The sequence below is a fragment of the Dendrobium catenatum genome, unplaced genomic scaffold (genome assembly GCF_001605985.2).
Source record: "Dendrobium catenatum unplaced genomic scaffold, ASM160598v2 fragScaff_scaffold_1117, whole genome shotgun sequence".
Taxonomy (NCBI): Eukaryota; Viridiplantae; Streptophyta; class Magnoliopsida; order Asparagales; family Orchidaceae; genus Dendrobium; species Dendrobium catenatum.
The window spans coordinates 559,869-584,294 of record NW_021319579.1 but is presented as its reverse complement, the minus strand read 5'-3'; the positions used below and the strand labels follow the sequence as shown (position 1 = coordinate 584,294).

The following is a 24,426-nucleotide window of genomic DNA, read 5'->3' as shown; positions in this document are numbered from 1 at the left end:
TAAGATACCTTATAATCTAAAATAGTATTGGGGATATTAACATGAAAAGAAGTGCTTTTTTTGTTGGGATAAATTCATGGTAAACATATATGCAAAAATTGTTATTTAATATCAATATATAATATATAAAATTTTAAGGAGTGGCCCTAACCCTCACTAGTCAAAGTGAGTTTTCGGCTCTGGTTCGGGTCCAACTTAATACTGATATGCCATCAATTGATCTAAAATGAACACGACTCGAATACACAAACGGATCAGAAATCTGAACCCGGACCCAACCCTTCCAAAACCTGAGTCTACCCAACCAAATACGCTAACCATGGAAAGCCCAGAGCAGGCAAGCGTGGGCCACGGGGCAAGCCAGAGCGGGAAAGGGCGAGGGCAAGGCTGCGAGAGGGCAAGCGGGGGTTGGTTCGATGCTGCCAGTGAGAGTGTGGGAGCCCAGGGGCCAGGTAGGCTGCAGGCGAGCTACAAAAGTGACATGGTGCGGGCATGATTGCACATGCAGGTTTTTAGATTAGCAGGTTAACCCGGACACGACCCGATTTTTTAAACGGCTTGAAAATTAGAGCATGAGCTTGACCTGTTTATTAAACAGGTCGACCCAAAACCTAATTTTTCGGATCAGCTTCAAATTGAGTTATCAGTTCGTGTAAAAAATTGACACCCCTATTTCTTATCTAATGCAATCTAACTTCAAAATATTCGTAGGTTATTATAAATATTCTACAAATTTACAAATCAAATGATGTAATTTGGCCTCCCTTCAATACTTTGTTGGTATGCGATCCAATTTATTTTACATGTTAGTTGAGAATTTAGATACTAATTAAAAAAATTGAAATTTAAAGTTTATATATGTTATCTGTGTAAATTTAAGTTTAATTCTACAAAAGTCCTAAAAAAAGTTAGTATGTGCTGGTCCGCGAAGAAAACTGCGGAGCATGTCACGATTTCAAAGTTATTGCCTATATATTTAATTAAAATTTGTAAAATACCAACGCACATGCAGGAACGCCAAATTTTGACCGTTTATAATCGTAGTAATAAGGTTTTATTTTTGGGTGCTGTAAATAATCTATTGGCCGTCTTAAAAGAGTCCAGTTGCTACGACTCTTGAGCAAGCTCGTCGCCCATGGATCCGAACCGGCCGCCCGACATGCTACCAACGAACCCGCGGTTTGGCGGTGGCCAGATCCAGCCAAACCCTAGGAGCTCCGGCCACCGGAGGGCCCAATCCGAGACCTTCTATCGCCTCCCCGAAGAATTCCTGTTCGACTCCGACCCCGACTTTAGCCTCGCTGACATCGAGTTCCCGTCTCTCTCTGATGACAACATCTCCGGCAGCAGTTCCACCGCCGCTCCTGCCATCTCTGCAGACTCAGGGGGAAGAGTTGAGCATTCGACGGCGCAACCAGTGGCAAGGACTGCCGGAGGTGGAGCTCACTTGAGGAGCTTATCGGTGGACGCGGCGTTCTTCGAGGGCTTGGGGTTTCAAGGGGCTGGCGTTACTACGGCCGTGGAGAAGAAACCACAACATCGGCACAGCAGTTCCATGGATGGGGCGTCTTCTTCGTTCGAAGTAGAGTCTCCGCCGTCGCAGTCGGATTACGCAAAGAAGGCGATAGCGGCGGATAAGCTTGCGGAGCTTGCTCTGATCGATCCGAAGAGAGCCAAAAGGCCTGATTTTTCTCAAATCCTTTATTTGAGCTCTGCATGCTTATGTGATGATTAGGAGTTCTGATACTTGTTGGGATCGACTTTTTCTTGAGCTCTATTCGATTTTGACCGCCATACTTTCAGTGCATTTAGTTGGATATCGGTTTTATATTCTGGGAAGGCGGAAATCCCATTTGTAGATTGGATGCTTTGACTTATGCTTTGGATTTTGATTTTCTCAGTTGGAGTTTCTTATATGAGAGATCCATTCGGTGTTATTCTGGGTTGAATACGTGAACTGTGGCTGCTTTGATCTCTTTCATTGAAGTATTTGTTCAAATTGCTTATACATTCTTTGCGGCGGTGTTGTGCTTTCCTTGGCAAATAAAAAGATGTTTCATTTCTTAGATTTCGTTTTTTTTTTCAAAGGTTGGTATGACATATTCTTTGGTTCTCTGCTTTTACTAATGTTCTTTTTCTTTTTTGTGCTATAGAATTCTAGCAAACAGGCAATCTGCTGCAAGATCAAAGGAGCGGAAGATACGGTACACAAGTGAACTTGAGCGGAAGGTGCAAACGCTTCAGACAGAGGCAACTACTCTCTCAGCACAGCTTACTCTGCTACAGGTAGTCTAGTTTTATACTTGTCTCCAACTGAATAGTTTAATATTGCTTACTATTTCTTTTTTATATTTTCCAATGTATTCTGTAAATTTAATTTTTTACAGGACTACTTCATTTTCTATAATTCTGATAATCATTGATGACATAATACATAGTTTATTTCAATGTTTAAAATTTTGTAGGCGTTTTTCATTTGTGAGGCGAGGCGTAAACCTCAAAATAAGAAAATTGCATAATGTCTAAATGATAATTTTTTTATACTAATCTAATAATATATTAGAAGTTGACATAAGAAATAAATTGTCATATATATAAAATATAAAAAAGCACAAGATATGAAGTGTCAAGTAATAAATTGTTTGATATTAAAGTGAAACCCAAACATCACAATAATAAGACAACATAAAATATAGTTTAACTCAAAATTCTATCTTTCCCAAATCCCAATATCCTGTTTATTAACATGTAATTTAAAAAATAAATAGTAATGACATAACAACTCAGAAGTCATCAGCGCTATCATCAATAAGGGGGTCTTCATTTGAATCATCGTTATGATGAACTGCTCTCTCCCTTGCCTCATATCCCATGGAGTCCAATGTCTCCCAATTCGCTTATTACTCTATATCAGTTATCTTCCTCGTCCCTAAATATTTTTGAAAAATATGAAGATGAGTAATACATTAAGAAAAGTAGTCTAAGAAAATTATGTTATTTATATATCTTTTTTGGTTTGTTCTTGAGTTGTGGTGGATACATATGCTCTATGACTATCAAAGAAAACAACATTTAAATCTTCCTATCGTAATTCAAACGGAGTCACCTCCACTTCATCATTTACAATCCACTCATCATCATATGTCATATCCTCACAAATCAAAGGATCTTCCTCATCCTTTAACCATTTTTTCTTCAAATTCTTGTCTTTGAGTCTCTTATGGTACATAATATATCCTAACGAATTCATCCTCAATGCTGACGAATGATTTCTCCACCTTGTATGTACTTGGTTGTAGGTGCTCCAATTCTATTTACCTCCAGATGAAAAGCATGCTAATCCCAAAGTTTTCATAGTGAAACACTACAATTATAGAGTATCATCATCAAATTGAATCCACCACTCAACTAAGATTTACATAAATGAATATAGACAGTACTCAAAGAACGATTTTTAAATAAATGAGTAAAAAAATAAAGAAAATTACACGGAGATAGTTTGAAAATAGCATCTTTTGCCTATTGTAATAAAAAAAATCTTATTTATTCCGAAAAGGTACCAATTGCATGTCAGTATTTGATTTTTCAGTTGTATCAACTATGAGTCGATCCATGCAATGATACAATCTTAATTTTTTCTTTTGATTTGTAGACTTATTCTCTGCATATTGATATTGAGAGTTTAAGTAATAGTCTGCTGCATGCAAGTGTCGGTGAAGCTGTAGCTCTCTCTCTTTTTTAACCTTAATTTTTTTTTATTTGTTTCCTTTTTATTTTAAACTATAAGCAACCCAATATATTCTCCTCCCATTAAGCACTAACTCCAGGCTCAAGCTCACATAAAAAATGGAAAAAAAGACCAGAATGATCCATTAACTTTTTATGAAGGACCAAAATGATCCCTGACTATATTAAAGGACCATTTTGATCCCTCAAGTCTTTAAAATGGAACCAAAGTTTACTCTTTAAGGACTTGAGGGATCAAAAATGATTCTTTAATATAGTCAGAGCCCATTTTAGTCTTTAAGTAGTAAATAGACCATTGGTCATTTTCTCCATAAAAATGACTCAAGTCTTATATTTATTAGAGTTAAATAAGTAGAAATTTAAAATTGAAATAAATCCATAATAATAGAATTAATAACATATCAAAGATATATATATATATATATATATATATATATATGAAAGACTAAAATTGTCTCCTGATTATTTATATGCGGCCAATTTAGTCTCTGGGTATCACATTCCTCTAATTTAGTCGACCATGTAAAATTGATTTTAAATGATCCCTTATCTAGAAATTGGTGGAAATTGGGGTACAAAATTGATCCAAATTTAGTCCATCGATTATAAAAAATTGATCTAAATTTAATTTCTAAGGGAATATGTGGCATCAATTTTGTACAGTCGAGGGACTACTTTGCATAAATGCAATGTTGTTGGACTAATTTGGTTGCATGCAAATAGTTTGGAGCTATCTTGAGCTTTTTCCCTTTATAGAAATGTATATAATCACCACTTATTTTGAATTTTATGGTTAACAGTTGGGCTCCACCTTTTATGGTTAACAGTTGGGCTCCACCAATGAACACCTATTAGGCATCAATTTTTTTTTATGTTTACTAAAAGCTGGGGTCTTAGAATGTCAATCTTTTTTCTTAAATGAAAAAAAAGGGTCAGGATATCTTGATCAAAATTTTGTCCAGGATATTCAAATAAAGCTTTAGTTAAGATGGAAGTCAAAATTATTATATTTATTTTAAGATGTGTTCACTCAGTTTTGATTGATTACATATGTAGTGCATTCAACTTAAAGTAAGAATAGCTTTGAGACCAATTACGATCAAATTTTGATTCGAATATCCTTACTCAAGAATTTTCCATGCTTAAATGGATTATAGATAGATGCTTAATCACTTTGGATCCTAAAATCAACTTGTATGCATGATTAGCATTTATACCAAACTTACTATAATTTGGAATTTAAATAATCACCTTGAAAATTTTAATTTAAATTGATACAAGTAAAAACAATTGAAACAATTAATATAGTTGGTTTGAATGGCAAATTTAAAAGACTGGGTTTGGGATTGACTTATTTAATTTAAATTGATTTTTTTTGTTCAATTGCTCGTTTCTATTTGGTTTTATATTAATTTAAATTTGAGAAAATATTTACTAATGACCAACCCTATAATTTTAATTAGACAGTTTAAATTACATCATGTATAGTAAAGTTCAACAAAGTTCAGTTTTATTTGTCTTCTCAAAAGTCAAAAAACCAAATTTCAATCAAACCAAACAACCAATTAATGCAGTGCATCTAATTAAAATAATTGATGGATTTTGTATGATTTCAGTTTGTAGTATTGCGTACATTAAGATAATTGATCGGTTTGGTGTTGATTCCAATTTGTAGTATTGCATAACCTTTTTGTTTTTGTTTTGTTAGGTTTGAAGTTCTGAGCAAAAAAATTGAAGCATATCCACGCCAAATTGTAGCATACAAGAAGTCTTTTAACCCCTAGTCAAAGTTTAAAGATTGATTTTAAATGTTTAGTTTGTAGAAATAAATTTTATAAATTTCAAGTTATGTTTTACCAATAAATCGAGCCATCGAACACAAGAAAATCAATTTAAACTGCAAAAAAAATCAGTTCAAATCATAATTTTTAAGTTATCAGAAACTCATGTGTAAATTTGATTTAAATTTTTATTAAAATAATAAAATTTCAAGATAATTGATGGAATTTTAAAATGTGATTTTTTTAATTAGATTTAAATCATACTCATATTTTTCAGAAACTGAAATGATCAACTTTTTTTATATATAATTTTTTAAGGTGATGTTGTTGATAAGGGTGCAAAGTAAATTCCTATTAACAATGATTTATCAGCAAGCGTGTATTATAAACTCTACAAAGATTCCTTGAAAGATTTTTCTTCCTGACGCATTACCTAATTCTTGTCATCTACTGTTGTGTGTGGTCTTCCTGATCTTAGCATAAATTTAGGAACTCCATACCTAAGATGCGGCTTGTAAGTTTATCACATATAACAAATGTAGCAAACATGCGACATGCCTTTGGGATATATATTTTTTCAAAATTGGAAAGGGTCTCCACTACTATCTAGGAAGAAAAATATTTCAAGGAATCTTTGTAGAGTTTATAATACATGCTTGTTGATAAATCATTGTTAATAGAAATTTATTTTTTACCCTTATCAACAACATCACCTTAAAGAATTATATATAAAAAAAGTTGATCATTTCAGTTTCTGAAAAATATGAGTATGATTCAAATCTAATTAAAAAAATCACAATTTAAAATTCCATCAATTATATTAAAATTTTATTGTTTTAATAAAATTTAAATCAAACTTACATATGAGTTTATGATAACTTAAAAATTATGATTTGATCTGATTTTTTTTGCAGTTTAAATTGATTTTCTTGTGTTCGATTGCTCGATTTATTGGTAAAACATAACTTGAAATTTGAAAAATTTATTTCTACAAACTATATATTTAAAATCAATCTTTAAACTTTGACCAGGGGTTAAAAGGTATCTTACATGCTACAATTTGGCGTATATGTGCTTCAGTTTTTTTCTTAGAACTCCAAACCTAACAAAACAAAAATGTTATGCATTACTACAAATTGGAATCAACACCAAATCGATTAATTGTCTTGATGCACGCAATAATACAAACTGAAATCATACAAAATCCATCAATTATTTTAACTAGATGCACTGTATTAACTGGTTGTTTGGTTTGATTGAAGTTTGAATTTTTGACTTTTGAGAAGACAAATAAAATTGAACTTCATTGAACTTTACTATACATGATGTAATTTAAACTGTCTAATTAAAATTATAGGGTTGGTCGTTAGTAAATCTTTTCTCAAATTTAAATTAATATAAAATCAAATAAAAACGAGCAATTGAATAAAAAAATCAATTTAAATTGAACAAGTCAATCCCAAACACAGTCTTTTAAATTTTCAATTCAAACCAACTATATATGTTGTTTCAATTGTTTTTACTTGTATCAATTTAAATTAAAAATTTTAAGGTGATTATTTAAATTCCAAATTATAGTACGTTTGGTATAAATTCTAATTATACATACAAGTTGATTTTAGGATCCAAAGTGATTAAGCATCTATCTATTAATTATGCTAATATAGTGATATTATAGGTAATTGTGTGATATTAGATCTATAAAGATCCTGAATAGAATTTTTGTGCGATGTCAGACATCTACTTACTTTATTTAGGGTTTATTTGGTATGAAGTAAAAAGGGGTGTAAAGTACTCCAAATGTAGGGGTTTTGAAAATATTGGTATTTGGTTTGAAGTAAAAGAAACACAAAGTAAAATTTTAAACTATTTGGAATTCACCATTTAGTTCAATTTTGACATATTTAAGAAGTATTAGATTTGATCGATTTTCAAATAAACTAGAAATCCTATAAAATTGCCACCATTGGCCACTGATTGTCGTTGTCGCTCGCCCATTGGCCGCCGCCGATTTACTTGCCGTGGCTTGCTGCGACCGCCTACTGCTGGCTTTCGTTGCTCATCAACCTTTGAATGTTGTCATTGTTGAGTTTTATAATATATTAATTTTATTTCAAGCAAAAAAAAAAATCATTTACATTTATTTTATACTAATCCAAACAACTCCAAACATTTCAAATAAACTGAATTCTTTTTGCACCGTTATCATTTGATTCTGCATTCCTTTTTCATCCAACCAATAGAATCTTTACACGCAGCACCAAATTATTGCAAACAATCGTTGAAGTGGTGTGTTATTGATATTGTTGGTGTTGCCAAGATGATGTATGCTTTTTCCATATCATGTTATAATCGATGACAAAGTTTCATGGCGTCTTATGAAGGTAGAATGCTCTCTTTTAATCCTAGATGAGGCATATTACGCCAATAGTTCATGCAAACTTTTGCACAAAGTTAACTTTTTTTTTTATTGGCATTATTATATTGGTTTTGTTAGTATCATGACAATATATTATGTCCTTAACATAATTCTGTGTGCAATATAATGATTTTTTTGATTTATTAGTACCAAAATAATATATTCTATCCTTACCACAACTCTTTGTGCAATATTATGATTTTTTTTAATGTTTTTTTGTAGTAAATCTTTTTTGCTTTTAGTTCATATATTCTATGAGTTATCTTACCACTTTAGCTATGGTTGTGCCTTATGACTTCTGTTGAGCTAGCAGATATTGACTTATCTTCATGCTGGCTCACTTGATTACAATGAGGGGTTAGTAGTGAATGTCCTAGCATTACGGTTGCAAACATAAAGAATCTATACCTGCTAAATAAATGAAGCTTTAAGTTGCCGGAAATCTCAAAGATTGTACATGTTTCATTCTCAATAACATTTGTGGATGAATCTCTCTCGGAATAGTATTCTCGTTCAACAAATGGGGTTTCTCCATATGAGTGGAACAAATTTTTAGGTGATGATTTGGTTTGCATGTCTTTAAGCACATTTTGGAAGTTAGGGGGAGCCGTGACCTTTTTATTTGAAATAAACAATGTTGGTTGCTATTATATTTTCCAAGCATATCCAACATGGTAGTACTATTTTACTGCAGCATAAAATGTGATTTCTAATTTGAGCATTCTATTAGAAGAAGCACTTGCTTTAATTCTTAATTCCTTCTTGCTAATATTATATTGATGTGCACCTTTGTTAGAGATGGTTCATCTTGATATGTAGCAGGCATTTTCTTGTTGACGGTCATTTTTTAGGGTACATTACATTTTGAACCCAAAAAATTTGTGTTGTTCCTTTGGTTTTCTGAACTTGGTAGTTAGGTCCTTGTTTTAAATGGTAGTCTAATGATCGGATTTGCTCGACTAATAGTATTTACGGGGCATTGTTTTCATGTTCTTCATTTCTTTCCTATCTCTTACATCTGTTCCTTCTCTTTTGCCTCATCTCCCCTCCTTTTCGCCCTACAACCATGCTACCTAGGGTCAGCTAACACTAACCAAGCTCACCATTAATAAGGGAAAGATTTAGATGATTACGAAGAACACATAATTATAAGTTAAATGATGAGTTAGGCAAAGTTAATACTATGTTGGAAACTGTGTTCATTGATTAAAAATATGTCTACTTTGATGTTCTACCAATCACTTTTGACTTGTCCATGCAGATCACTTTGATTCTGTGTGCTCTTGATATGTACATATAAATTTGATCATATGGATGCAAATCACATTCGTATGAACACATATAGGTACGCATGGAGATGTTTGTTCTGTTCACTTAAATGAATAGGCACGTTCATTAACACAGTGGAAATGTATCACCTGTGATGTATTTACAACTTGTAAGAGGTCCTTTATGAATTGGGATGTAAAGGGTAAGATTTGGTTGCCCAAACAAAGAACTAACTTGGTTCTTTTTTAGTTTATTTAGAAGACTAGGAATTAGAAGTTTAGAACAACCTTATTCTAAAACGAAACAAAAAGATAGTTTAGATTTTGGTTGCTCGCATGTGTCTACATGATTTTGTTCAGTAGCAATAAGAGTTTCAAATGCATTATTATGCAAGGGTATAATTGTTAATTAACTCAGCTTACATTATTCACAAGTAATGGAAACACCAATCAAAATTAGAGATTCAGCTCATCTTTTGGTTTTTGAAACTTAGAAATGCTCCCAGTTCCCACTTTTCAAAATCGGAGCACACTTACTGTCAACCAACAAATTCAAACCAGATTAGTTGGTTGGTTCATTTGAATCATCCTGATATTCCACTGTTCCTCTTGCCATATCATAGGTTTACTTAAAAAAGATCTGTTAATATATTCGAACTCTTGTTTTGAAAAAAATGATTAGTATAGACAGGGAGAAGGTAGTTTTTTATATAAAAGTGTGTTTAGGTCTTTAGATGAATTAGCTTATTTATTGTTCTAATTCATCATAATTATCATCAGCATGTATAATTTGAATTTTGCACCACATTGTGCTTTGAAAATTTACATAACCCGGCTATTTTAATATCTTCCAATAATTTTAAGAGTGTTTTTAAAATAGTGTATTTAGTGTTGATTACAAAACGTTCAATTAGTTAATTGTATCAATGGAAAACTAGCTGTGTTAAAAAAATTGTTATTAATAAATAACGTGTATGAAGTTTTAGGATCTTCATTAACAATTCATTAAAAGACAAACTACTTAGATAAATTTCTATTATTTAATGCCACTTGTGAAAAATTTCAGAGGCTTTAAATGAAAAATTCATTTGTATATTACACTATTGAGAGGAAAGTCGCATTTTGAACTAGGAAAGGAAAACAAGTTGCATTTGTTGTTTATTATAAGCAAAGCATCTGAGAAGATGTCGTACACTAATGCCTGATTTTGGTTCATTTTAGAGATGGGAACATTTTATCAACATATTTGAAATATTTTGTGACCGGATATTACATATAAAATAATACATTATTGTGAAGGACAAATATTATTTTGCTTTCGACTCAACAAGGAGATTTAACCTTTCGGTGTTTATAGAGATTTTCTTTTACACAAGATGCTTGATTAAATAGGGTTTATTTTATTATTGGGTGTGAATTCCCCATAAGGGCAAGGTTCTATGACTAATTACATCCCAATTATGTTGGGTTCTTGAGAAAATTTTGATTAAAATAGTGATTTATAATTTCTTTTGTCAAAATGATGGATCATATTTTTATATGATTTTTAAGAATTGCATTTCAAAGATTTGGTCTTTAGAATTTCAAGAATGATTAGGTCTTTAGACTAGATCTACAAAATAAGGGGATTTCTTTCTATCACTTTAGAAAGAAGAGTATTTGAGGACCAAGTCACTAACATTGAAAATCTTATGATGGACCCTTTTTTATGGGCTTCAGCCATACAGGTTTTGTTGAGATTACAAACGTTTGTTAGCTAAACCATCTAAACCATCAAGTTTTTTCAACCACACTTGGCCATTCCATTCACTTGTAATTTCATTATTAATTGCAACTTTTAGGGAGAAAAGATGTACCTCCAAAGGGATGATAACTTCTACTCCATAGACTTAAGAAAATGGGGTTAGACTAAGTCGGGTCTTATATAAGATCTGACAGGCCTATAATGTTTCAACCAACATTTCATTGCCACTGATGTTTATTATCGTCTAAACTTTTTTTAATAAGTTAACTAATATCTTTTTGAAAGCTTTAGTCAAATCATTAGCCCAAGGATTTTATATCGTGCTATACCTCTAATTAATATTATGTTCTTAACAAGTTGATCTATTTTGGTACTTCTAAAAGTAAAATTATTATCGGATATGATTCGACATGGTACATCGAATCTATATACAACATGGTCTTTTAAAAATTGTAGTGCATGATTAGCTTTGACTTTTTTAGTGGCATGATTTCGACTTACTTCGAGAAATAATCAGTCATAGTAATAATAAATTTATGACACTTAGAAAGGATCAATAGACTCAACAATGTTAGCACCATAACTTTCAAAAGGTCATGTTGATATTTTTGGATGCAAAATATTTGGTTGTTGATACAAAATTACCCTATGCGCTTAGCATTGATGAAAATTTCATGCAATTTCAACACAATCTTTGATTAACGAAAGTCAATAGTATATAAGTCTTTTAATTTTCCATTTCATTTTCACACATGAGCGATGGATGCCACACAATTTGACATATTCATTGGTCATTATCTCGTGTATGTCCTTATTTCGATGCAATGCAACCACATTTTGTCGAAAGACCATCGATACAAGGTATTATTGATAAATGCATATGAAAGCGCTCTTTTCTTAATTTGATGGGAAAAATATTTATGCTGAGGGAGTTTACCATTTTAAAGGTATTCAATGAAATGTTATCTCCATTCATATTGATCATCTTTTACAAATGAAAACCCACAACTTGCAAAAGTTTAATTTAAATTTTGAAAATTGATAGAAGATAAAATTTGGTTATTTTGTACTTTGATTTGTATTGAGGGTTTTTTGTGATAAGATATTTCCTAAGCAAGCTTTTGCTAAAATGTCTGCTATAGCATTCCATCCACACGGTATTCTAAGCAAAGTTACATTGAGAATTCATGCGAATAATTTAATGGTATATGGGTGGAATTTAAACAAGTTGGGTTTTTGAATTTTATAAGTTCCCACAACCTGATTAAATGCCAAATGTGAATTGTTATAGTTTTATATTTTTAATTTTCATTAATATTTCTAATTCTAAATAAATTATCAGAGCTTCATATTCCACATCATTGCTTATACAAAGGTTTGATAAACTGTTAGAATAGTGCAATGTAACTTAATAAATTTCAATTTTGCATGAGATAATATATTATGATTCAGTACCTTTTTGAATAAATGTCGCACCATCAAAATATAACTCCTAAATGGGGTCTTTGTGCTCCTCTAAATGAATGATTTGTTCATCAGGTAAATTTATTTAAGGGGATTTCACATGTATAGGATGTGCTGCTAAAAAATCAATGAGTTCTTATCATTTCATAGCACATTGGGTAGTGAAAGTGATGTCAAATTGAAACAATATCATAGCACATGTGGCTAAACTTTTTGATAACATTGGAGGGTTCATGAGATAATTAAAAATGATTGATCTCGGAGATCAAATTGAACATACGAGAAAATATGGAATGTCTAAGCTTTTGGACAAGCAAAGATTAGACATGGGCAAGATTTTTCAAGAGGTGGATAGTTCATTTTTATAAAAATTACATGTCTACTTAAATAGTATAAGACATTATAGTTTCCTTCATTATTAGTTTAGGCTGATAGAGCTTCAAAAGGCTCATCTAATTTTGCGGTGCAAAGAATTAATTATCACCTTAGGATAGGAGCAACCAAAACTAATAGGGACTTAAGACAACACTTGATGCTATCAAAAGCTTTAATAGCTATCACTCAATAGAATTTGCACTTTTTTCAAAAGAACTGTATAGGGTTGTCATCAACCATAGAAATTTGATATTAAGTGTCTTAGATACGTCAACCTGCCTTGAAGATTTCTTAGTTGAGTAAGATTTTTAGGAGTTTTCCTTTCTAATTCTGCTATGACCTTGGTAATATTAATTTCAATGCCACAATATCGAATAACAAACCCAAGATTTTCCAAAAGTCACCTCAAAAGTGCCATTCAAAGGTTTCATAATAAGGTCATAATGAGAAAATCATTCAAATACAACTTTTAATTTATACATGTGATCTTCTCTTTCTTTACTTTTGACTATAAGATCATCGACATAGCATTCAATTTGGTTATGTATGATTTTGTTGAATATTTTGGTCTTCGCATACTGGTATGTTGCACCAACATTCTCAAGTTCAAAAAGTACGATCTTATAACAATGTATTCCAAAAGTGATTTCAAAGCAGTATATTACACATTTTTATCTGATTGTAATCCAATGATTCATCCATAAAGATAAACAGACTATAAAGAGAAGTAGTTTCAATCATAAGTTTGAATATAGACAACATAAACTCATCTTGAGGATATACTTTATTCAAATCTTGATTTTCAGTATATATACAAATCTATCTGTTTCTTTTCTTAACAAGGACAATGTTAGCCAACCAAAAAGGACATTTTTCCTCTCAAATAAAACCTGCATCAATTTATTCCTTAACTTCATTGATTATTTGTTATTTTATTTCCAAGTGCATTCTTTTGGAAGTTATTTAGCAAGAACAACATTTAATTGAATTGTGAGTTCATGGATTACTATATCTAGATGTACGCTTGACATTTCTTCATATGTCAATGTAAAACCATCTTTTAATTCTTTTATAAGTTGAATCATATTATTGGCATCCATTTTATGTAACAATGCTCTTATAAAAGCAGGGCATAGATTATTTTAGTATTCAAATTAACTTATTTCAATTCATTAATTATTTATTTAATTCCATTTTCAAACTTTGGAGGTGTATCTCTAATTTGAATTTGATTTGGATCATTGGTTGCTTCTAACCATAGGCTACCAATATTGTTGAAAGTTTCTATAAAGATTCTATTAACATTCATATTATTGGTAATAACCGTACAATATTTTCTATTCTCTTCTAGTTCAGTAGTCCCAAAGTCAACACCATAATTGAATTTCTTTCTTTTGTATTTCAAGTTACATAGATTGTCTAGGTGTTGTGCTATATCTGAAACAATGGAATTATAGTCGTTAAGATGTGATTTAATGAACGTGCATCCTGGTATGTGAAATAAAAACAATCTTTGCTTTTTGATAAAGTTTTTTTATTGAGGCTTTTGGTCATGTATAAAGGATCTATCTTAAGCCACACCCCCTTCATGGTTGTTTCCTCCAAGACTTGTGTTAAAGCTTTCATTGATCAAATAAAGTTGGTTCATCAAGAGATCTTCAACATCCATCTCAAATTTATCTTCTTTACTTCTTGTTTTGGCATATTTGAATGCCTTATGTGGTTGATGGACCAGCTGAGCCTTGTGGGCCCCACTAGTGTGGGCAGCGGGCAAGGAGAGAGGGGGGCTCAAAGAGGATTAATTCTATCTTTAATAACTTACCATAGAAAATCAAAATTAGGAGGAAATTATGAAGGTTTATTTAGGGAAAGATAAATTATGAAGGTTTGTTTAGGGAAAGATAGTTGATTTGAATTCAGATTTGAGAGGGAATTATGAAGGTTTATTTAGGGTTAATTAGGTTGTTTTATTTTCATTATGTGAATTATCTTTTGTTGTAGTTTTCTTTGGAGTTGTTTTTAGCGGCATCAAGGGTTTGTACAGAGTCGATCTACCTCTCGAATAGTAGATAAACTTGTATCTTGCTTTGTTGTGTCGATATCTCATTCTTTCTCGCCGATTTCTGCAGTATTTTCTCTTCGTTATTACCATTTTTGTTGTGTTGAGATTGGGTTCCTACTAGCAGGCTATCACAAGTCTCATTAAACTATTAATATTATGCATCTTGATTTTGTTTAAGTTTGAAACTCCTTGACTTATCAATTGTTATGGCCATCAAAGTTATCACCAGGCCTCGATTTGATAATATACTACTACTTGTTAGGTAAAACATCAAATTTTTATGGAGAGATAACAATTAGAAATGAATATGATGAACACTTTGATGGACTGATTGATTTTATTGGGATGAAATTAGGAAGTTTTTTAATCGAGAGGGAGCTATTTAGGAAGATTCTTAATAAAAGGGAAATTGTTTAGGAATGTTTTAATTACAATTGAGAGGGAATTATATAGGACAAGAGATCTAATTCGAATTCAAAATCTAAGAGGGAATTATCTAGGAAAAATGAGGAGGAATTAAGGGGGATTATTTAGGAAAATTTTAATTATAATTAGGAGGAAATTAATTAGAAAAAGAAATCTAATTTGAATTCAAATTTGAGAGAAAATTATTTAGGGAGAAGATGTTGATTTGGGAGGGAATTATGAGAGCCTATTTAAGGCTAACAATTGGGTGATTTCAGGATTATGTTTTGAGTTTGCTGAAATTAGAATTTCTTAGGTTGTGAGGGCTCTAGCCACTTGTTAGAAATTTGGGAGAGCCAGATCTTCCTCTCCAATTGAAGATCCAATTGTATCGTGCCATTTCATATATCTTGTAATAAAAATAATTTTGGTGTGTTATTCTTTCTAATTTTTTATTATCATTTGCTGATTTCGAAGAAATTGTATCAACTGCTATCAAATTAGTATCAAAGCACTTTTTTTGGGACCTTGACATCAAGAAAATTTGATGTCTTGGAAGAGAGTCTTAAAGGAAAAGTTGGCCAACTCAAATCGGTGTTTGAGGACAAAATATCATCAATGGAGAAAAATTTTTCAAACATAAAAAGAATGATAAAGAAGTTATTGGATCTTCACATCAAATGACATTATCAGCATCAACGACATTCAATTCTTGTGAAGCAGAACTGTCAACAAAGCATGAACAAACTTGCTAACGTTGTTGAATATGATGCAATGTTTTGTTTAATAAATCTTGCTTATACCGGGCAAGATTCCAAAGCCACTATAGTTTCTCAATCTCAAGAGAATTTGGTTATTCAACACAACATTGTCGGTTACATTGACAGATGAGATGAAGGTGATTTTGGAGCCACTTCTAAAGAAGGGAAAGGGTGAATGAATGAGATTTTTTATGGAGCTGCAGAGCTTGGAAGGCGAAGATGGGGAGAAGATAGAAGCATCAGACATAGTTCAACCACTCCTATAATAGTATCAAATGATGTTCCCGCCAGTTCAGAAGCTGCCTACTCTGCAGGAACATGAGCATGCTATCATCTTGAAGGAAGTAGTCTCACCTATTAGTGTTCATCCGTACGGTTATCCCCAAATCCAGAAGGATAAGATTGAAAGATTGATCGGGGAGATGTTGGAAACATGGATCATTCGACCCAGTGTCAGTACATTTTTTAGTTTAGTGCTATTAATCAAGTGTTTCAACAGCATTTTCGTTCATTTCACCTTGAGGACAAGGTGGTGCTTTGGGAGGGGAGTATTGATAGACCGACTGATTTGATTGGGATGAAATTAGGAAGTTTCTTAATTAAGAGGGAGCTATTTAGGAAGGTTCTTAATCAAAGGGGAATTGTTTAGGAATGTTTTAATTACAATTGAGAGGGAATTATATAGGGCAAGAGATCTAATTTGAATTCAAAATCTAAGAGAATTATTTAAGAAAAATGAGGAGGAATTAATGGGAGATTGTTTAGGAAAGTTTTAATTACAATTGGAAAGGAATTAATTTGAAAAAAAAAAATCTAATTTAAATTCAAATATGAGAGGAAATTATTGAGGAAAAATGGGCTGGTTTGAGAGGGAATTATGAGAGCTTATTTAAGGCTAACAATAGGGTGATTTCAAGATTATGTTTTGAGTTTGTTGAAATTAGAATTTTTTATGTTGTGAGGGCTCTAATTGTCGGCTAGGAAATTGGGAGAGCCGGATCTCCTCTCCAATTGAAGATCCAACTGTACCTTGCTATTTTCATTCATATATCTTCGAATAAAAATAGTTTTGGTGTGTTATTCCTAATTTATTATTATGGTTCGTTGATTTCGAGGAAATTGTATCTACTTCCTATCACACCAAGTTTCACCAAAGAGATCAAAACACTATAGAAGAATACAAAGATCTATGTTCTTTGACAATCAAAAGGTGAGTTATGTGTGCAAGAAATTAGCTTTTATTCTAATATTGTAGGAAGCACACAGGTGATGAAATCAAGATGAGGACCTGTTGAAGCTAAAAAGAATTGAACACAAAGAAAGGCCATCAAAGTCATGAAGGCCAAAAACAAAAAAGAAGTGTCAACTTATATTTCTTTTTTATTTTTATTTTTTTGGGTTTATATATATTTTAGGCATATAGTGGGTTGAATGATCACACACACATATCAGAATTAGTACCAAAATTAAACAAAGTTAATTAAAACACTTGAATTTTTAATTATATCATATTGTATGATTTACTTCGTATTGTATGATATGAACGAGAAATCCCTTGTCTTGGAGTGTGGTGGTAGTCATAATAGATGTTTTGGAGGCCGAGTATTGTGCCTTATTGTCCTTTTCTCTTTGGCCCGTATAAGAGATAATAACTCATATAGGGATGATAGGTTTTATCTGCTTAAAATTTAGACACAAATTTGATTCTAAAAAGGACTTAAACACCCTAATTTTCTACAAATTACTTGAAAATTATTGCATCATTGTGGAATGTCATCTTGAGATTGCATTAAAGGATTAAATAATCAGAATGCTATCTTACTTGGTTGTTGAGATCTTATTTTTGATATCATAGATGAGGGCAACTCCTTTTTCCTTTTGAGTATGTTTGTTTGATAGCATCTTAAACTTTTTTTGGCTATAGACAGGAACATATGGTTTAGTTATTTAATACATCATGATTATAGAATCAATCACAAATTACAAACTTTGAGTCTTTCAGTTCTGTGGAAGCTCCAAAGGATGATGAATTTTTCTCTTCTATTTTTAAAAGGTCTTTGCAATTTAGAATCAGTTGAGATAGTTTCTTTCATTCAAACTATATGAGGCTTGTAGCCTCTGTAATCCTCCCTTAGTCAGATTTTCATCATTCATAATAGTTGATTCATGGGAAGGAAAGCCAAAGAAAGCAGACATTAATATAAGAAAGAAGAATCCATAAGGAAGAAGAAGAAAAGAGAATACAAATTGGAAGAAGAAAATCCGAACCTTGCTTTGATTCCATGTTAAAAAGTAGAAATATGAAAAATTATTTTGAATTTTGTTGATTATTTTGTGTGCACATAGTGGAGGTATTTACAGGCTCCTGATTTTTCTCCATTTTTCTGTTAAGAGTCAAATTCTCATTTAAATCTAAAAAAGAAAGGTCATTTCTAATATTTTCTAACCAAGTCTTTTTTGGTCTACCTCTACCTTTCTTAACATAAGTCAAATATAATACATCTACTTTCCTAATCGGGTCATCAGAAGGCTATCGTTTTATGTGACCAAACAATCTAAGGTGACTCTTTCTAATCATATCTTCCGCTGAAGCTACTTCAACCTTTTCACATATTTTCTCATTTTGTATACTGCCGCTAAATGTAAAGCCACTTATCCATTTAAGCATCCTCATCTCTTCAACACTTAAATTAATATTATGATTCTTTTTTAATGGCTAACATTCTATGCCATAAAGCATTGCAAGCCATCTCCATCTTATAGGATTTTCCCTTAAGTTTAAGGTGAACTTTTTTATCACATAACAAGCCTGACGCATTCCTCCACTTCACCCGTCCAACTTGATTCTACTAATAATATCCCCATCTATTTCACCATCACTCTGAACAATAGAACCAAGATATCTAAAACATGTACTCTTATTAATGACTTGATCGCCCAAAGTTACAAACCCTCCACTATATCTATTACTACTAAAATTACACTTCATATATTCAGTTTTAGATCTACTCAAACGAAAACCTTTAGACTCTAAGGTTGACCTCCATAATTCAAGTTTACCTTCAACTCCCTCTCTAATTTTATCAACAAGAAGAATATCATCAGCGAAAAACATACACTAGGGTACAACCTCTTGTAAATGTTTAGTGATAACATCCATGACTAAAGCAAAAGGATATGGGTTTAAGGTTGATCCTTGATGTAATCCAATAGAAATAGGAAAATACTTGGTCAAACCACCTTGTGTTTGAACATAAGTAACAACACCTATATACATATCCCTAATGACCTGAATGTAAACATTATTTACTCCTTTCTTTTCTATAACTTTCCATAGCACTTCTCTTGGAACTTCATCATATACTTTCTCTAAATTAATAAATATCATATGAAGACCCTCCTTATTCTTTCTATACTTCTCCGTCAAACTTCTCAATAAATATATAGCTTCTATAGTAGACCTACCTGACATGAATCCAAATTGATTTTGAGAAACATTAGTATTACGTCGTAACCTATGCTCCATAACTCTCTTCCAAAGTTTTAAAGTATGACACATTAACATAATTCCTATATAATTCACACAATATTATGCATCACATTTATTCTAAAAAATATGAATCAACACACTCATTCTCTACTCATCTAACATCTTTCAAGTCTTCAAAATAGTAAGCTAATTCATCTCCTAAGCATTTCTACACCTCTATTGGAATATCATCAGGTCCAAGTTTTTCACATTTTATTTTCTTTAAATCATCTCTAACTTCGATTTTTACTAATATGCTGATAAAAATAAAAATCTTTATTTTCATGTAGGATGTTAAGGTCACTAAACTCAATCGTATTCTCATAATCTTCATTGAAAAGTTTAACAAAATATCTCATCCAATTTTGTTAAATATCTTTTTTCAAATAAAAAGTACTTTTTATTTTCATTCTTAATGCACTTCACTTGCACCAAATCCCTACTACTATATCTTTGTTTGGCTAACTTATACATATATCTTTCGCTCTTCTTAGTATCTAATTATTATATAAATCATTAAAAGCTAAAATCTTTGCATCACATACTGTATTTTTAGGCTCCTTATGGGCATCTTTATATCTTTTTCAATTATCAGAGTTTTTACATATAAATTAATTTTTATAATATATCTTTTTATTTTTATCTTTTCATGTACATTTTGATTCGACTATAAACTATTTTTACTATTATGAGCTTTTTCTTTTGATATTATTAGCACATCTTATGCAACATTCTTAATATCAATAGCTATTTTTTCTCACATAACATTATCTTCTTCATGCATAAACAAAATCTTAAGATTTAGAATTTTACTTTCAAAAATATTTTTATTAATATTCTTTAAAAGCCTCCATCTAATACTAGAATAATATTTTACTTTATTTTTTATATTTTGTTGTCCCTTCATCTTAACGTCCAAAACCAATAAGCGATATTGGGTACATAAAATTTTATTTTGAATAACTTTATAATCTTTACAATCTAAACGATCTATTTTTCTTATAAGAAAGTAATCAATCTGAGTGTTACTATATCCATTTTTACAAGTGACCAGATGTACATCTTTTTTCTTAAATAAAGTATTCGTAATTGCAAAGTCATAAGCTATAGAAAAATCTAATATAATCATACCACCTTCATTAATTTTTCTAAACTCATAACCAGCATGAATGTTTTTAAAATCATCTACCTCTCTACCAACATATCCATTTAAATCTCTTATAATAAAAATTTTCTTATAGAGATATATTTTGTATTAATTCTTTCAAGTCATTCTAAAATTTTAATTTTGAACACATATCTAAATCTACTTAAGGAGCGTAGGCACTTAATCTTTACGACTATAATTTTTTATCTAATTCTATGAATTTTTACAATATTATCCTTCAAACTCTTATCTATAATCACACATATACCATTTCTTGTACGACTCTTACTAGAATACCATAGTTTAAATCCTAAACTATCAGTCTCTTTAGCTTTCTTTCCAACCCATTTAGTTTCCTGATTGTATATAATATTTATCTTTATATGAATTATAATATTTATTAATTTTATTAATTTGTCTGTAAGAGAACCTATATTCCAAGATCCTATCATAATTTCAATTTTATGGACTAGCTTCGTTGCCTACATCTGTCCATGATGTGAGAACCCTTGCATATTTAACACTACACCCGGGCGTCAGTCCAACGGCCCTTGCACACTTCTGATTGTATTCAGGTCATACAACACATTGCTTCTAGGGAACGCCCTAATATTAACACAATATATTAAATGATTCATGTCATGATTATTTGACAAGTTTTAGACTGATTGTCGACTACTTAACGTAACTCTCTACTTCTCTCATCCAAGACTTTGGCCTGACAACGATAATGTTTATATTACATATGAAAAAATAAATATAATGTACACAAAATAAATATAAATAAAATCTAAAATAGGGTCAGAAGTTGGGTGAACGGAGAGGAGCAATGGGTTGCAATATAATGATTAAGGGAGAGAAGATCCAACGGCTAAGCTCTTCAATTTGTCTGCTTAATAGATCATATTAAGATGGGTTGCATGATGGATCCACTGGATCATATAAAATTTGGTTTAACCATGGTCTTCATTAAATAAAAATGTTTAGATGAATATGTGCCAAATTAAGAGGATTAGATTGAGGAATAATTATATTAAGAGAAATGTTTTGGGTGAAATCTTTTTAATATAGGTAATTAAATATAGATATGGTTGGTTGGACATGTGCAACAAAGAATAAAAAATACACTGCATGTGTAGTTAAAATTAAGGTCATGGGATTAAGAAGAAATTGACTAAAAATAGCTAGAAATTGTTTAAAATTATTTGTGAAGTATATATTAATATCTTAGGAAACACTTGATAAGAATGAGTACAACAACAACAACATCAACATTTATCCCACTACGTGGAGTCGGCTACATGAATTATTTTTCTCCATTGTGTCATATTAAAAGTCAAATTCTCATTTAAATCTAATAAAGAAAGATTATTTCTAATATTTTCTAACCAAATCTTTTTAGGTCTGCCTCTATCTTTCTTAACATAAGTCAAATCTAATACATCCACTTTACTAACCGGGTCATCAGAAGGACGCCTTTTTAAACTTGTGCGTGAGAGTTTATAACAATACTAATGTAAAATTTTTGTTTATATTTTTTAACCACCTGAATTAGGAACAATAACCAAAGAAAAAAAAAATTCAGCTCAAACTAGTTTTTGTTGCAAAGCGTCATATGAGAGAAAAAAGGTTAGTGCAGCTTTAAGTGAAAGAATGATTAGGAAGGGCACGAAGATTGTTGTGGGGTATAATTATAGCGGATGTAAATAACATTCCTGAATGAATGACAGCATGTAGGTAAATTGTTAAGAATCTGGAGGGCGTGGGGTTGTATACTGGTGTTTTTGATCGGCCACAATTTTATTTTGAACACCGGCGTTATGGTGAAGCAAGAAGCCATTGCAGGGGAAGGAAATTTTTGATTTGGCTGAATTATGCCAATACCATAATGGTTGTTTTCTTCCTAGATATGTATTCGAGTATTCCTCTTTAGATCTTTGAATTCTGCTCTTGCTTTTCTCGTATTAAGTATTGATTATAATCATTTTTGTCAGAGTATCTGCGTAGCACCTACAAGATCTATATCGTTGTGCATCAGCCCTAAATTGCATGAATTTCTTATTAAGATGATAAATACTCAAACCGGTGATGCTTTTGTTATTTACACTGCAGAGGGACACTACTGGTTTAACGACTGAGAATAGGGAGCTGAAGTTGAGGCTGCAGTCGATGGAACAGCAGGCTCATCTCCGGGATGGTAAGTTCAACTTCGCTTGATTATTTTGTGTTAACCTACGAGTTATACTTGACTCTGGTTGACAACAAAAGCTAATGAACATTTGCATAGGATTTATGAACAAATAGTTGCATCAGATTTTGCACCATACTTTGCTTTCTTTCGCAAACTTTAGTTTGTTGCTTCTCAGCATTTAACCAGTGGCGCTTAACTTCGCCTCTTATTTCATTGCTATTTCCTTAAAATTTCATTCTGGGAATCAGTTAAACCAAATGTTAGTACTTAATACTGGCAGCAGTGGTGTAAATGCATACACAGAATAACCTTTTTGATGATTGAAATGAATTAGATGCAAATGGCCATCATATTTTACTAGAGATAGAGGGCATTGTTCCAACAATTATGATTGTGATAGGAAATACTTGAGTTCGCAAGCAATCCTAACACTAAATTGGCAAAAACAGCGAGAAGAACACAAAATAATCCAGAAACAACCAAAAAACAGTAGATTTTATTAGATAACTCAAAACAAAGCAACATAAGCAAAGATATAATTGATCCTCTATTCGAGAGGGATCATTCTCTCCCAATCTCTAGACACTAAGTGTAGAGCCCAAGAAACCCAAGAGACTCCAAGAGAAAACAATATTCAAGCATACCCTAACCCTCCCTTCTTATGTCTTTTTATAGACTTAGCCGCCCACCTCCTTTCCCAAATAGATTAATTCAAATAAATTAATTCAAACCTCCTTAGCTGCCCCCTCCTTTCCCAAAATAGATTAATTTAAATAGTGGACCCCACTTCTTTTGGACGGCAACCAAATAGGGCCGTGGGCCCCATTGCATAGGCAGCAAGGTCTTTGGGAGGCGGTTCGAACCGCCTCTTGTAAACAATGGTTGGCCCATGTGGGGCCGGCTGGGTTGGTTCCTGAACCGACCTATCAGATTGATAGCCAGTCTCAGTTCAGTAATACCCTTGTCACTTGAAGTTTTTGTTAGAGATTATAATTTGAACCTTTACAGCTTTGAATGAGGCATTAAGGGAGGAAGTTCAGCGGCTCAAAATAGCAACTGGACAGATACCGAACGTAAATGGGAACCCATTTAACAGAGGATTCCAGCAATCTGCTTCGCCTTTCTTCTCTCATCAACAGCAGCTCCCAAACCAGGGTGGTCATCAGGCTCAACAGCTACATTCAGCTTCCATTAACAACAATCGAGCTCATCATCATAGCTCATCTCAGCCACAGACACCATCGAACGGTCTAGCGTTCAATGATCGGAGTGGCAACGATTCTATGGACATAATGTAATAGTGGTGAATCAAATGTTGAAGAATTACCCACTTTTTCCGAATCAGCTGAAGTTGGTATATTACATGTGAAATGTAAATCGGATTATGCCTTCTGGTGCTTCTTAGGGAAATGCAGTCATTTGCATAAATATATTATAGTTTAAGATTTTATTTGTATGACAACAAGCAGATGTCCTTAATAATTATATTATCTAGTTGTTGGTGTGCTTCCTTTATAATTAATTTGTTAATGT

The 24,426-nt window shown here is 32.0% G+C and overlaps 1 protein-coding gene across 1 annotated transcript; it reads left to right on the top strand.

Annotated features, from left to right (window-relative positions):
- The first annotated feature begins 1,080 nt into the window (after nucleotides 1–1,080).
- On the top strand, nucleotides 1,081–24,411 carry LOC110102661 (transcription factor VIP1). Its single transcript, XM_020831099.2, has 4 exons — nucleotides 1,081–1,680; nucleotides 2,154–2,286; nucleotides 22,815–22,899; nucleotides 23,902–24,411. Exons 1-4 carry the CDS (start codon nucleotides 1,136–1,138, stop codon nucleotides 24,189–24,191), a joined length of 1,053 nt encoding a protein of 350 aa, XP_020686758.1. The 5' UTR covers nucleotides 1,081–1,135; the 3' UTR covers nucleotides 24,192–24,411.
- Nucleotides 24,412–24,426: the final 15 nt, after the last annotated feature.

What these genes read in the sequence shown, in the direction of transcription:
- LOC110102661 (XM_020831099.2), top strand. Translation starts at nt 1,136, where the DNA reads ATGGATCCGAACCGGCCGCCCGACATGCTACCAACGAACCCGCGGTTT. An exon ending in GATCCGAAGAGAGCCAAAAG is followed by an intron (nt 1,681 to 2,153) that starts GCCTGATTTTTC and finishes TTTGTGCTATAG; the next exon opens with AATTCTAGCAAACAGGCAAT. An exon ending in CACAGCTTACTCTGCTACAG is followed by an intron (nt 2,287 to 22,814) that starts GTAGTCTAGTTT and finishes TTTACACTGCAG; the next exon opens with AGGGACACTACTGGTTTAAC.